The 15000-nt window shown below is 45.7% G+C and overlaps 1 protein-coding gene across 12 annotated transcripts in view; it reads left to right on the forward strand.

Annotated features, from left to right (window-relative positions):
* mef2aa (myocyte enhancer factor 2aa) overlaps positions 1–15000 on the forward strand; it is a 97107-nt gene that overhangs the window by 68548 nt on the left and 13559 nt on the right. For 7 of the 12 annotated variants that reach the window (XM_042109318.1, XM_042109324.1, XM_042109326.1 and 4 more), the window contains 2 exons: positions 2353–2581; positions 6644–6703. In XM_042109318.1, coding sequence (XP_041965252.1) covers positions 2353–2581; positions 6644–6703 — 289 coding nt within the window. The remainder of the gene's footprint in view (positions 1–2352; positions 2582–6643; positions 6704–15000) is intronic. The other 5 variants (XM_042109321.1, XM_042109327.1, XM_042109329.1 and 2 more) reach the window with 1 other exon arrangement.

A 15000-nucleotide genomic window follows, 5' to 3' on the forward strand; every position in this document is an offset into this window, starting at 1 on the left:
ACTTCTGTCAACAACAACAAACACGGTCTCTTGAAGCATAACGATTTTTTTTTTTAACATTTGTTTGAGATGTATGTTTTTTTTTATTATTAATTATTGCAGTCTTTAATTTCACTCACCCTGATAAGATCACATTGTTAGAGTAGGTAGAGCCTTAACCACAGCTCTGTTGGGGAGAAGTTGGAATATTTGGCTGTTGACTGTACGCCACTGTTTGAGGAAAAAATAATTAAAGTGAAAAGGCAAAAAAAAAAAAGCCTTTTCCAATTTGGATAAAAGCTTAAAAGCAGATGGTACTTCTACAAATATTTATACTTATTTGTATGACCAATATTAGATTCCTCTAGTACCACTCTCCTAGGCTTTCTTTTACTGCCAGACCCTTTCACTAGAAGGGATGATGAGGATTTCTTCTGTTTTCTTCCAGTTTGCTCTTTTCCACTCTGAGCAGTGTGGAAATGAAATCTCACTCTGGAGGATTGGCACACCAGTGTCATGTGATACATGACTCTGAGCTGAGCCTTTTTGTCCACATCCCCCCCCACCCACCCCCATTTCAGTGGAGGAACGTTGGAGCCTTGTCCAGCTCTGCCCAGGCATTTCCTGTAGTGCCCCAGCAGTGTGATAAGGGCTCGTGGTCAGAGCAGTAGTGCCTGTGTCTTACCAGCATCATTGCAAAAACTTTCTGGCAGGCAAAATCGTTATTCTCGAGCTCTTAGCCATTTTTCTGCTGGAATTATACTATATGATATTGTATATTATATTATGAAACAGAGCTTTTTACCTGAGACAATAGTGATCTTATTGCGGGTGGCCAACCATAACATTCTGCGCTGACCGGAGTGCCGAAGTGATTATTTTTTCTTCCTTCTCTCTTACCCGCTCTCACTTACTCCCTCTCTCTCTCTCCCTCTCTCCCTCTCTCTCTCTCCCTCTCTCTCTCTCCCCTTCTCTCTGTCTCTGTGAAATGGTCTTGAGAAAGCCTTCTTTTGTGCATTAACACACTACTAAAATTCACTAACTGCCTCACTGTACCGTGCTGTGAATGGAGTGAGCTCACACTAGCAGCCCCCTCACTCTCAACCCCTCGAGCTTTGGATGGTCAGCATTGTACAGCAGCCGTTGACAAGTCAATATGACACCACTCAGTCGGGTCCTCGAGCCCGCACGTCCATAGTTCCTCTCATGCGCACCTGCTGCAAGAGCAGTGAGTTGTCGCATCTCCTAAGCAACCAAATTACACGTCAGCATCATTATTATAGCCTAGGACTCACTCATTGCAATGCTGACTACCTCAAGGCCACACTGGTAAGCCGGTAAGATATTGCACCGATTTTGCATGTCTCCGTAATGTACCTATGTGCATATTTAATTTTTTTGTCTTGTAATGTTTTGTGTCCAGTGAGAGGTTTTATGTGTAGCGGAAAATATGTGTTCCCTTCCAATGGCCCAAGCTGCCCCCAACAGTGTAATTGTGATCCTCAGCTATTCCTCACCAGACAGAAAGACTTTTTTTTGTGGGCAGCCCAAGGTGAAACACAGGTTTCTCCCCCGAGATTACATTTTCCACCATGCAATCCATTCTCCGGTTTTGCCCCATTGTTGGAATAAAGTACCAAAGCCCCGGGGTCATCTTTCACTGCTGGTATGGCTGTTAGGAGCACAAACAGTGTTATTATGGCCCCATACTGCCGCACACATTGTTCAAATGAAGGAGAGTGAATAAGGTGAACACTTCCCCACTTGTTCGGGTCCCACCTGGACTATTTGTTGCGGGTCTTTGTTTAAGGGATGAATGAATAAGATGCCCTAAAGTGTGTGCCCATGTGGCACTACGTGGCATTGTGCCAGAAAGCCCTGCCCCCTTCGGTGAATACCGCACCCACCCTGTAGTGGCCATGCAATCACCCACACCAGGTGTGCCAGCCCAGTGTCTGATCTCCACACGTGTTTTTTTTTCTTTGTGCCACCCCCACCCCACCCCACCCCATCTCCCTCCCCAAATCTACCCCACCCCACCCCACCTCCCTCCCTCCCCAACTCCACCCCACCCCACCCCACCCCACCTCCCTCCCCAACTCTACCCCACCCCACCCCACCCCACCCCACCTCCCTCCACAAATCTACCCCACCCCACCCCACCCCACCTCCCTCCACAAATCTATCCTACCACACCCACCAACCTCCCCAACTCTACCCCACCTCACCCCACCTCCCTCCCCAACTCTACCCCACCCCACCCCACCTCCCTCCCCAACTCTACCCCACCCTGCCTCCCTCCCCAAATCTACCCTACCACAACCCACCTCCCTCCCCAACTCTACCCCACCCCACCCCTTTCTCTCCCCACAGCCCGCGGGACTGCCCCAGCAAAACTTCTCCATGCACGTGACCGTGCCGGTCAGCAACCCCAACGTCATGTCCTACAACCCAGGTGCGGCATCCCTGGGCTCCCAGGCCCTGGCGGCGGCCGCCGCCTCCCTGAACGAGAGCGGGATGCTGTCCCCTCCACATGCCTCCCTCCACAGGAACGTGGTGTCTGGCGGGGGCCCCCAGCGACCCCCCAGCACCGGCAGCGCAGGTCAGTATCTAGTCTCGGCCTCACACAGCTGTGCTTAATGTGAAATGATGAACCGGTATTGTTTGTAGTGCACGCAGATGATACAGCCATGTGTAGAAAATTTAATACAAATTCAGTATGAAAACAGAATATACAGTACGTGAATTTATTTTGTATTTCAATCAGAATTTTCTAATCATGGATGAAAAAGTTCATGAGGGTTTTTGGGCATTTGGGTTTTATATTGGGAGTGGTTTTGTTATCAAACGTTATTGAACGTTGGGCAGATAACACAACATGTTTCTTAATCAGTCATGGGTGTGTTTTGGGCGTAACATCTCATTTAAACCAATGAGAATGACATCTGTCATTCCCTTTAACAGCAAGCAGCGCAACTTCAAACAGTGCATCAGTATTTTGATAGTCCGTGACAGGTAGGCTTGCACGCGAGACCGTATGAAACAGGTATTCCACTAAACCATGCTTTACTAAAACCTAGCAGAGTATAGCCTACACACATCTGCACTCATCTATTATTTGAACTCATTGGCAAAGTGAAACTAACTTCACCTTGGTGTCATAATCAACGACAAAACATTAAAGTTATACACAGTTAATTACTTTCACTATTGACTGACAATGGGTTACCATCGAAAACATACAGTAGCCTGAAAAAAGCCAGACTTACCCCAATAATGTTCGAATGACTGAATAGAAAACCTAAGGACAATAATCCTGCAGAGGAGTTGCTGCTTACATCATCACAGTGCATCTTCAGCTGTGCTTCATATGCGTCTTTCGCTATAGACCTGGTTTTTCTTGGTCAGTGGCGTAATACTTTATAGATGGTGTAAGATAGCGATTTTTTTAAATAAAAGTGAAGTGCATAGCACAAAACTCGAGTGTAAAATAGGAATAAACTTTGCGTCGGGATGATAATCTGCTTTGCGCCATGAAAATAGGGCCCTATGTCTTTTTTATTCATATATTTTGTTATGTTTTAAAAGTTTTATATTTTCAGAGGAAGTTCATAGACTATCGATGGTGTATTTGGATTTCTGAGCCACTCACAGTGATCTACTGTAGCATCCTGTACTGCATGTAGTTCAGCAGAAGTCATGTCCTGCAGGACGTGACCTCATGCTCCTTGTGTATCATGCGATGCCTTTCAGACTCACAGAGGTGTGATAACAGGATGACTATATTCATGAAGTGCAGATTCATGGCCATGCAGATACCATGTTTTATTCATGCCTTGTGTGGCTGTGTGTGTGCGTATGTATGTATGCATATATGTACTGTATGTGTGTGTGTGTGTGTGCCTATGTATGTTTGTGTGTATGTGTGTGGGAGGATGGTGGTTTTGAGGCGTTGCTCTATATGGTCACGTTAGGTAGATACTACACATGCTGTGCTTTGTGAACATTTGCATACCTGTTGTGCATAACAGGAAGCTTACCGGTAAACTGAAGTAGGTTTACCTCACGTCAGTCCTGGTGTTTGAAATGCACCATATCATTGCCTGTCTGGCTACAAAAGCGTACAGTAATTTGTTGATGCCGTAAACACTTGCTATATGAGTGTAGCAGTTCACACCTTTTTTCTGCACCCTCCACTATGGAACGGAAGTACGATTAATTGAAAACAGTTGTCATGGCAACGCCAGTCAATGTTTTTTTTTTTTTTTCCAAGGTGGACTGTGTTGGGTCTGACAGCAGTGGCCTCTGTGGTTAAGCTTCACAAGAAAAGCGGTAGGGGGAGGAAGGGGTGGGAGTGAAGAGAGAGAGACAGAGACAGACACATCCAGTTGAGACCCTGCAAGTTGAGTTCTGCTAAAACATCCTAAATGTCCACTGGCACACAACAAACAATGCATGCAGGGCAGAATTAGGCCAATGTCCTTCCCCAAATTAAAAAAAAAAAAAAAACACACTCATAAACAAACTCATTGACCCAAACTCTCTCCATTATAAAGCCTTGCAATACCTTGAGATAAGCATAGATAAAGCACTCCGCACATAGGCACAGGCATGAGTGTGGCCCACTCTACTTTCGACGTTTGATTACATTAGATTCCAGTGTTTTCACTACAACTCACCAGCATCAAGCTCTGCCGCCGCTGACACATAGATTCAGTTCTATTTTGTCGACGCCGCTAAATAAAATCCTTTGTTTATCCAATGCTTGCCAGTTAAAAATGTTGGCGCTGATGTACGTACTGTAGCGAGTGACAGTGCACTCATGTCGGTGCCTATTTGTGGACCTCTTACTAACCTGGTTCTTAGGTATTCACTTCCACTAACATCTAACATTTTAAAAGACCAAGACCAGGTCCAAACTGCACTGGCGTAATCAAACTCTCTCAAACCTAAAATACAATTTTAAAAACAAACAAGATGCAATGCTATTTGGCCCTAAACAGAGAGTATACACAAGATAAAATGGTAGGGTGGGGTGGGGGGTGGTGGGGGGGTCATACTGAAACATAATGAAGAAATACAAACTCAACACCGCTTAGTGGAAAACTGGCTGGCACAAAAAATCTGGCTGCCGAAAGACAAATGTTTGTGTCAGCAGTGCAAAGATTATTTTTTATCAGATCTACTTCATAGGTGTCCTGATATACAGAATTGATAGTCCCCTATCAGCCAATCAGAAAATAGTATTTCTTGTGTCCGGGGGATAAGTTCTGTTATCTTATTTAATAATTGCTTTGGCAATACAAATTTGTAGCTATTTGTTAAGTCAATATAGCACTTTTTGAATTTGAATTTGAATTTGAGAGAGGGGGGAGGGGGGGGGGGGGGGGGTCAAGACAGGTGAACCATGAATTTTCAGTGCAGTCCTGAACTCCTGACTCCTGAAGCAGGCACTATCACATATCCCAGAATGTGCGCATTCTTAGTTGAGCATGAGCATGAGTGATGACTACAGGGCTGGACTGCTAATTACCAGACCATGTGAACCAAACAAATATTCATATGTTGGAATGTTCAACTTTCACACCAGTCACTGCTCTCGGCTCTTGTTTGTCTTCCCATAATAGGTCTATATGGTAACTGAAAGGCACTTAACCTAGGCTCTGCAAGCTAAACATGACAGCCTGACTCTCTAAATCTACTGCGCCGAATCTATTGTGCTGCTGTTTTGCTGCGCGGATGTGTATGAAATTGAGCGTGGGAGCTGTGCAGTGGCAGACGGTGTGGGTGAGAGGTGGAAGCACGTATGTGTACTTGTAGGTTCTCACAGCTGCGGAAGAGCCCAGTGCGGTGATCCGCTATTATCCCGCTCAAACCACATCCCTTGCCAGACGCTTTTTGCAGCTTGCCAGGGTGTCTAACATGCACAGGAGGTGGTATACCAATTGACTCCAGAGCATGAATTACACTTGATTTCCTCATCTTAATAAAAAGCAAAATTGAAAAATTAAAAACTGAGTGGAAGGAATACAACACAAAATGGTGATTTACAATTTACAATAGCAAAATGTGAGTTGGGAATGTCAGCAAGAGGTTAGCCACCTGGTTAGAAGTCAGGTTAACCAATCAGTAGCTAAGCCTGAGCAGAAGCCTCATTCTACCACATGGCCTAATTCACACTTCCCCAGAATCCTCCATGCCACTTTATCATCTCTTGTGATCCTGACGTCAGTTCTACACCCAGGTAGCTGATCTTTCTGCAACAGATCTGAGCCAGAGCCTCTGTGTCGAGGCTGCCTCCACACAAATATAGTTTAAGTTTAAAAATGAAAGTTCGTCCAGAGCATCGCAGTATCAGGAAATGCAATTTGGGAGTTTTCCAACTAAAAATAGGGTCAATAGCATTTTCTACGGTCTCCATTTTAGGGGCTTGACTACTCTGCAGTAGTATGGAGGCCAAACGTAACGTAGCAAAAGTGATGTGTTTTAAAACTAAGAAGTATCTGTGTGGATGGAGCCTCAACTGCTGTCTGGGGAATAGGGGTGGGTCAGGTGGGCTTCATGATGGACGACTTACAGGTATAAGATCGACGCTTCTGAGCACAGCCCGAGATGGTTAATTGATGCAGATGGTTAATCATCTCATTTTTATACATCTCATTAGGTGCCATGCTGGGTCCCCCTGACCTGTCTGTGCCAAACGGCGTAGGCTCCAGCCCGGCCGGTAAGTCCCCCACGAGGATGGTTTCGCTGCTCTGCCAGACCCTCAGAACTTTCCCAGGTGGCGGCTGACTGATCGTGCCGAACCTGGCCCAGATCCGATGCATATCTGTTAGAACTGTGTCGGATCTGGGTCGGTTCTGATGTACAGTCAGCTGCTCACTGGCTTTGTGCTGTCACAATCTCTCACTGTCCCAGGCCCAGTTTCTCCGTCAGATACATAATCACCTGTGGTTATGGTGGTAGTATAGTGGTAGCAATCAGTTTTGGTCTCTTGCACTATGTGTTTATAGCCTGGCTCCGCCGTCTACATACTTCTGCTCAAGAACGTAGTCAAGAGTATGGTTCACAAGGCTAATGTGTTTATACCCTTCTCTTGAACAAGGCCCAGAACCCTACTTTGAATACATTATTTGTCTGACTGCATGAGAGCTATCAGGTTCTCTTCCCTCTCCTTGGATAGTTGTCTGGCTTTGCATGTGTAATGCTGTTGTAACATGAAGGTTAGCCATGATTACTGGATGCATCCACATCTGATGTAGAACATGTATGTAGATGGAAGTCAAAAGGCCAAAATAATTTCTACAGTTCTCTCTGATACTGCAACTGGTCTTACGCTATGGTGAATTCAGGTTATAATTGTATCATGAAAGATAGATCTATAGATATATATATATATTGAGTAGTTCAGTCAGAACCATATAGCATGGTTAGTTTTTCACTGTTGTTGAATGCTGAAGAGAAACCTTTTGTAAGACAGAAGGAGTGATATGTCCAAGGCTTGACTAGGCTGAAGTTCTTTCTGCTCTAGACACTTCATTTTGTGCATTTTGGCTTCCTCCATTTCCAGGTAATGGATGCTGGAGAGGTTCATTGTATGATGTGCTATTATAAGTCTGGGTACAAACTCAGTGGCCTATGAAAGCTGTACCTGTACAAAACTTAAACGCGAGCGGAAGAAAATTATGGTGGCAGCTGTTGATGTCTCTGACCTGCTGAAACACACACACACACACCCACACACACACACACACACACACACACACACACACACACACACACACACACACACACACACACACACACACACACACACACACTGTCAAATCGCCAAGGACACTGCCAAGGTCATGTGTCCAACTGTTCCTTCTTGACAGTTACAAATGCCAGGATTGCTTGTGTTCTCCCATGGGCTATTTTGTCTATGTCAACACCACGTTGCCTGGGGTAAACAACACTATAATGCAGAAGTGGACACTGTTACTATATGGACTTATCTGACGTAGCACGAAGGAAGTGGCTTTTGAAAAGCATGTTGTCATTTTAATCGCAATGCTGCCTTTGTTTCAAATACATTTTGAGAGTAGAGAGATTAAATATGATTTTTTAACAAACTTAAAATACACTATAATAGTAAATGTAAATACACTATAATAGTAAATAGTAAATGTAAATGTAAGTGACTATTTAATAGAGTGATACACAACAGAGTAGTAATTACAATATACCATGACACAAAGATGTTGATAGATGGCATAGATTTCGTTTAAGCTACAACTTTGTTTATCTTGGCCTTCAGTGTATAATTGCAACACATAAAACTGTCCGTGTGATTTAAACAGTGCGAAGGTGGTTATTACATTATAGAGGCCTTGTGTTTATTCATAACTTTTGTCCACTCTCCTTTCTGTGAACAAGCACTGTCCCTTAGCCTTGCAGTAAATGGATGATGCACCACTGAAGATATTGATGAGTGAATACCAGTTGCCAAAATAGTCTATGCTTTTCTACTTCTAAATCAAGTAGTTGCCATTAGTGTTCATGGGAAACTTTTGTCTGCTTACTTTAGAGATGATTGGTTTTACCCTTACAGTAGTGCAAAGGGAAGTCTGGTGAGACGAGCGTTATCAGGTGAACACACGCAGTGGTCTCTTTAAGGCAAACCCCCACCTCCACTAGCACCTCCACCACCACCAGCACCACCCACAGCCATCTCCATCTCTCACTCTCCACCTCCCTCCTCCAGTTTCCTTCCCTCTATTGACAGGTGCATCTGTTTTTTTCCTCGGTACTGAGCCCAGTCCTTATAAGGCCTGCGAGGGCCTAGCAAGATGCCTAGCCCAGCAGTACCGTGCAAGTATGCCGGCCATGGCATCCCTCTAAGTCCTGTGTACACAATAAGTGGACGGGCTGTCATGGCCGCTATGCGCTGCCTGAGAGGCGGTGTCAGGTGCTGGTGAACCCTACCCTACCCCGCTGTGCCCTTCCCTGTCACCCGCCCCACCTCTGCTTTCCCGCTCGCGCTGCACCCCGTCACCCGCAGTGGACCGGGCACTAACTCGAAATGCTCTCCAGTTCTCCTCCTGGAATTGTGTGGCGCCCTCTGTAGGCGGGATTATTTATGAGTTCCCACACCTGCTATTAATTGGCACTCATTAATCAACGTTAAATCAACAGCGTTTCAATGACACCGTGGTGATAGTCAAGCCTCTGGGCTGAGAAAGGTTTTGACTGGACTCCAGGTGTGCCCCTGTTGACCTGCCTGGCACAGAGTGGCCACCTCAGGCTTTTAAGAAGGGAGCAGGGCATACAGCTAAGCGCCAAGCCCTGGCTTGCCACGTCTTAGCAGTTGTGTGTGAACCTGTGCTTGGTGGGCAGGAGGGAGAGAGCCTGCAGGCCGTTCAGGGCAACAGAGCGGGCTCAGTGCCCAGAAGGGGCTCAGCCTTTGGCATGGGTGACTTGGGTGAGCGAGCTGCAGCTGTTGTTTGTTCCAAACAGTGCAGAGCAGCCGCCGCGAGCGAGCGAGCAAACGAGTCGAGCGTTTTGCGGGGGGGGGGGGGGGGGTGGGGTGGAGGGTGTGATGGGGGGGAAGAAGGAGCCTCCTCAGCGCTGGGCTGTCGGCCTGCCATTCCGCGCATGCCTCCGATTTTTCACAAGCGGGGAGCGCTGGGCGTGAGGGAGAGGCCTTCTCTCCAAACCAGGCCAGGAGGAGCAGCGCAGCGCCGCCTCGCCCTCTTTACGGCTCGGCCGGGCCTGCCGCTCTGGCTCAAAACCGCAGCCAACTCCTTTACAGACCTGGCCCTGGCCCAGCGCAGATTCACCAGCCCCCCCTGCACCAGATCTAGGCCTGCGTCTGTACGGAAACAGGGCTTGGTATCGCAGCCCCAGCGTGAGTGCAGTGGAAGTGTTTTGGATCGCTGATTGAGCCCAGAGATGGGTGGCGAGGATCCAAGCCTTAATCCCAGCAGAGCTGCCAGCTCCCTCTGCTCTGAGGGAAAGATCTGTCTTCATCCTGACATGAACTGGTAGGGTGCAAATGAATCATTTTCTCTATGAAATATCACACTCGCCTCATACCACAATTTGTCTGTCCCCTTCTCACTTTTTTTTGTTGTAAATGTGTTACCTAACCACGTGCGCTAGCTCGAGGATAAAATGACTCACTAGCACTCGGGAACAAAATGGCTTAGACTCTACAGAGCTATAGCAGTACACGAGGCCTTAAAGATAGCGTTTGCCTTTTTATGTTGCATGTCAGAGTGCAATGTCATAATTAGACACATCGTGTTTTGGTTATAGAAAACGCAGAGCCGTTTCCAGGCAGCCTAATATGATTGGGGTCTTACAAATCTTTTTGCTTTTATGTGTGATCTGCCTCATCCTACCAAAGAGACAGCGCTAGACCTGCTCATCACAATGGCAAGCCAAAGTAAACAGAACCTGATGCTAATCATGCGAAGGCCACACTGATGAAGAAAAGATGTTCTCAAGTCAGCCTAACAGATTCACAGGAAGAAGGCTGCTCGAAGTGCAACACTGAATCATAGTGCATTCTGGTGCAATGATTTATTGATGCAACTTCTGTGGCTAGCCATCACATCTTGCAGAAAACTCGATTGTGCCACTTCCCATTTGTCAGTGCAAGGCAGTGTGCTGCGTCATCACTAGGTCCCATGTGAAATCCCCCACTAACTTATTTGAAGCGCCCTTTGTGGGTTTAAAGCTCTCTCACTGTGGTAGAGGAAAGGCTCAAGGGTTGGCTGGCTGAACTAAGACAAAACAAACCAGCCCCCCCCCCCCCCACACACACACACACACTAACACACACTAACACACACTAACACACACACACACACACACACTAACACACACACACACACACACACACACACACACACACACACACACTAACACACACTAACACACACACACACACACACACACTAACACACACACACACACACACACACACTAACACACACTAACACACACACACACACACACACACACACACACACACACACACACTAACACACACTAACACACACACACACACACACACACACACACACACACACTAACACACACTAACACACACACACACACACACACACACACACACACACACACACACACACATTCACATCCTACCTTGGAGCCCTCCCCTGGATGCTGCTGATCTAGTTATTTCTGCCGAGCAGCTCAGCTGACTTTGCAGCGCCTGTCCTGGTTCCTTAAGCAGTTTGGCGTGGCAGAATGGGAGCTGAGCTGACAGTCCCCTGGTTCTGTCCGCCTGCTCAGACTGCCGAGTGGCTTTGCCCGTCTGGGACGCTCTGGGCTGTGGAGGCTCGAGCAGCCTCCAATGTGTGGTCGTTTTTTTTTTCCACTGGAGCAACCTACCATAGACTTCCTTTTTCTGAAGTCTTGGCACCCTCAGCATTAGTGGACATATGAAGTGGAAGTTCAGGTTATTGTTGGGGGTGAACCATGATTACCATATGGATCATTATATCTATACAATCTGTAGTCATTTCAGGGCCACTGCATCTTCTTTCTAGATCACAATAAATGTAACAGCAAAATAGAAATTGTGAAATTTGTTGAAAGAAAGACACCAGCTTTGTAGAAAACAAACAAAACAAACTAAAAAATGTTAAACAATTTTCCCAAACTCCAGGCAAGTCTTCATAACATTATATCAAAGGTTCAGTTCAGAGTTTAGTTTAGGCTAATCAGTATCTATTGTTGACTAAGGGCTTAATCACAGGTTATCTGTAACGATTCCCATACAAACAGTGCAGTGTGGCTCAGTCCCTTCTTAGATTACACACAGGTTTGCTTAGGACACACTAGCAAAGACAACATTGATGTAGACCTTATTAATGTGGGGGCATCTTCACTGTTTATGTTCAACACAGATTGACAGTTTTTTTTCTGTCTCTGCACTGGCAATCAGAGAGGATTGGAGTGTCCAGCGAGGCAGAGAGCGAGCATGGAATAGATTCCGTTTTGGATGATGTGTGCCCACTCTGTTTTGCATTAACGACGAGAGATTGCTGGAATGTGAGGGATTTTAGTACTCACCCTGTTATGCAATTTTCCTGCGAGCGCTGCGGCGGCCCTCATTAATACTGGAGAGTTACAGGCTGTTGAAGAGCAATTACAAGGGCTGTTTGTGTGTCAGAAGAATATTTCAAGAGATTGTTTCTGCACACATTATTCCGCCATGACTCTGGGTCTGTAAAATCCGTCGGTATTCCCTATGGACAAGCGGGTTTTTTTTTATTACCCCATTTGAATCCCATAGAAGCCTTATAAATGGTATTTATTTTTGTTCTGAGGGACTCTCCAAGTAAAATATGAATAGGATTTTCTTGGCACAGCTGTTTCTGCTCTTGAAAGCCTGAGCACATTGTTCAGCCCTATCCTGGGTTTTTGCGAAGCCAAAACAATACAGCTCTCCAAACTAAAGAGGCACTGTTCAGCCTCATTAATTAAAAGCTATAATTAGAATCCGGTCTATTTTACACTTAATCTATTACAGTGCCATTGCTTTGATTCTGAAATCCATTAGTCGGTTTTTTCTTCATTCATGCATATTTCGCCTCTACCTAGCACACTCAAGGTAATGACAATTTAATAAGTCAGAGCTCGCTTACAACTGTGTTACGTGTTCAAAGACCATGCTGTCTAGCGAGGACAGCTTTTCTCCCATTTAGGATGAAAACAAACAAACAACAACAACAACAAAATCCCTTAGCCTTCGTAAGGGGAGATGGTTATATAACGTTGCTCCCAAACGGGTGATCCATTATTGAGATTTGACAGAGAGTCTTTATTTAAGAAAGCAGTGAAAATAAAACAGAGGAGGGGGGAGAGGGGGGGTGGGGGTCGAAGAGAACACTGCCTGTGCCTCCTGCACAGTGGGGACACAATTTTACGGTGCAATCTGGCACAGTGTGTCTGAATCAGAAATGAATCAAACACACAAACTCTGCGAGAGGACTGATGGAGAAAGAGAGAGAGAGAGAGAGAGAGAGAGAGAGAGAGAGAGAGAGAGAGAGAGAGAGAGAGAGAGAGAGAGAGAGAGAGAGAGAGAGAGAGAGAGAGAGGGAGGAGGGAGGGAGGGAGGGAGGGAGGGAGGGAGGGAGCGGGGCACATTGTGGCAGAAATCACACACGCTCTGCACATGAGGACACTCCGTACATAAGCAGTCTGCCTGCAAACCAGTGGCAGCAGGGCCTCACATGCACATTCAGGTTTTAAGCACCACAGAGACCAGCTCAGAACACTTTATTTTAATGGGATTGCTGCCGCTGATGGAGGCTTTTGTCTTGTGCAATGTAAGTCCCAGCACCATGTAAATCAAGCTTGCCCATGCATGTACATGTAGGCAGTGCTAATGTCTTGTATTTTGTCTGGCTTATACCCTTCCTTGAGAGTATACTGTAGCTATAGTTGGAACAGTAGAGAGGCAGTTCTCCTGGTTTAGATGGTCTAATTCATCAGCAGTGTCAATTGTACAGTGTTTTCCTTTTTTCTTTCTCTTTTTCTACTCTCTTGTGCGTTGGCCTGAATCCAGGCAATGATATCATAGCCTTCTCTGATTCTTATCTGAGTTGTCTGTGGCTGCGCCTTTTACAGTAATATAAAGATAAGAGACGCCCCCTTTCAACAGCACTGTAATACACATGTGCGAGACAAAATGCACACACACACACACAAACACACACACACACACACGATTGCTCATAGATCAGTCTCTTACTAGACACAGACAAAAACGGTCACATTTGTATTACTGTATGAAAGCTACTCAGCATGGCACATGCAAGTAGAGAGAGAAGCGGAAAAAAATGAGGGTGTGTTTCCTTTAAGCCCAAGTGGTGAACAGATAAGAAAAACATTCCGGTTTGAGAGTTTTCTCTAGAGCAGAAGACAACTATAGTCTTAACATCACCCTTGTATGATCTGGGCACAGAGGATGACATGGGGGAAAAAAGTTCAAATACAATTCCATTTTGGATTACAGTTATTGTAATACTGTGACTCTGCACAGCACATACACATATAGCAGAGCCCGGTAGTGGGTGGCTCAAGCATGTATGTCAACTGGAAGTCCTGATAACTGTATATTTGACCATGTATGGTGAAAGCTCTTATCTTGCCCCAATGGGAGGATTGTCTGCTTGCTTTTCAACATGCTCTGCAGCAGACTGCACAGACTAGCCGTTTCACTGTGCTGTACATGACACAATTAAGTCACGAGCTGCTATACTACTGATAGTGATCTCAGGTGATTGATTATTGTGGTGAAGCTTAAGGGCTGCTGGCTGTCAGAATCATTCTCCAGGTTGTACTGAAAAAAAGGTTGTCTGAAGTCTGTTGAAGCATGTTTGTACAACTCAGTTCTCTCATATATGAACTCAGTTCTCTCATATATGAACAGTGTAGCCTTGAATATGGCATTAGTTACAGTGTCAACATCTTTTGGCAGTGTCTGTGTAGGCTACCATTGGCATATTGTGGATATTTCAAACTGTAACAATATTTCACTGAAAAAAGAAAAAGAGGCCTGGTTAGGTTAGAAGACACCCCTTGGAAAGCAGTGGCTGTAGGGATAGACCTTGTTGCTGTGGTCAGCCTCTATACTAAATGCCCTGAATCAGCTCAGCTCGCCTTAGCCTGACTCCTTGGTTTTGCTGTGCTGTCTCGCCTGCCGGCTGGCTCTCGCTGTCCCAAAGCCTCCACAGGAAATGGCCGCCCAGGGGTGGGAGGCCCACATTAAAGCTCTGTGACTAACTTTTAATCAAGTGACTGTGATGTGGACAAACAAGGAAATGACAACTTGCTTATTTATTTGTTGTTTTTGCCTATCAAGAGATAGGGCCAGTGAGACATTCGACTGAATTTTTCCACCACGTAAAAATTCCGATTAATTACCTTTTAGGGTATTTATTGTGCTGACAATGTTATGACAGAGGTTGAATGAGTAATTTGTTGTGTGAGTGCGAAACGATG

This window comes from Alosa sapidissima, chromosome 11 (assembly GCF_018492685.1).
Source record: "Alosa sapidissima isolate fAloSap1 chromosome 11, fAloSap1.pri, whole genome shotgun sequence".
Taxonomy (NCBI): domain Eukaryota; kingdom Metazoa; phylum Chordata; class Actinopteri; order Clupeiformes; family Clupeidae; genus Alosa; species Alosa sapidissima.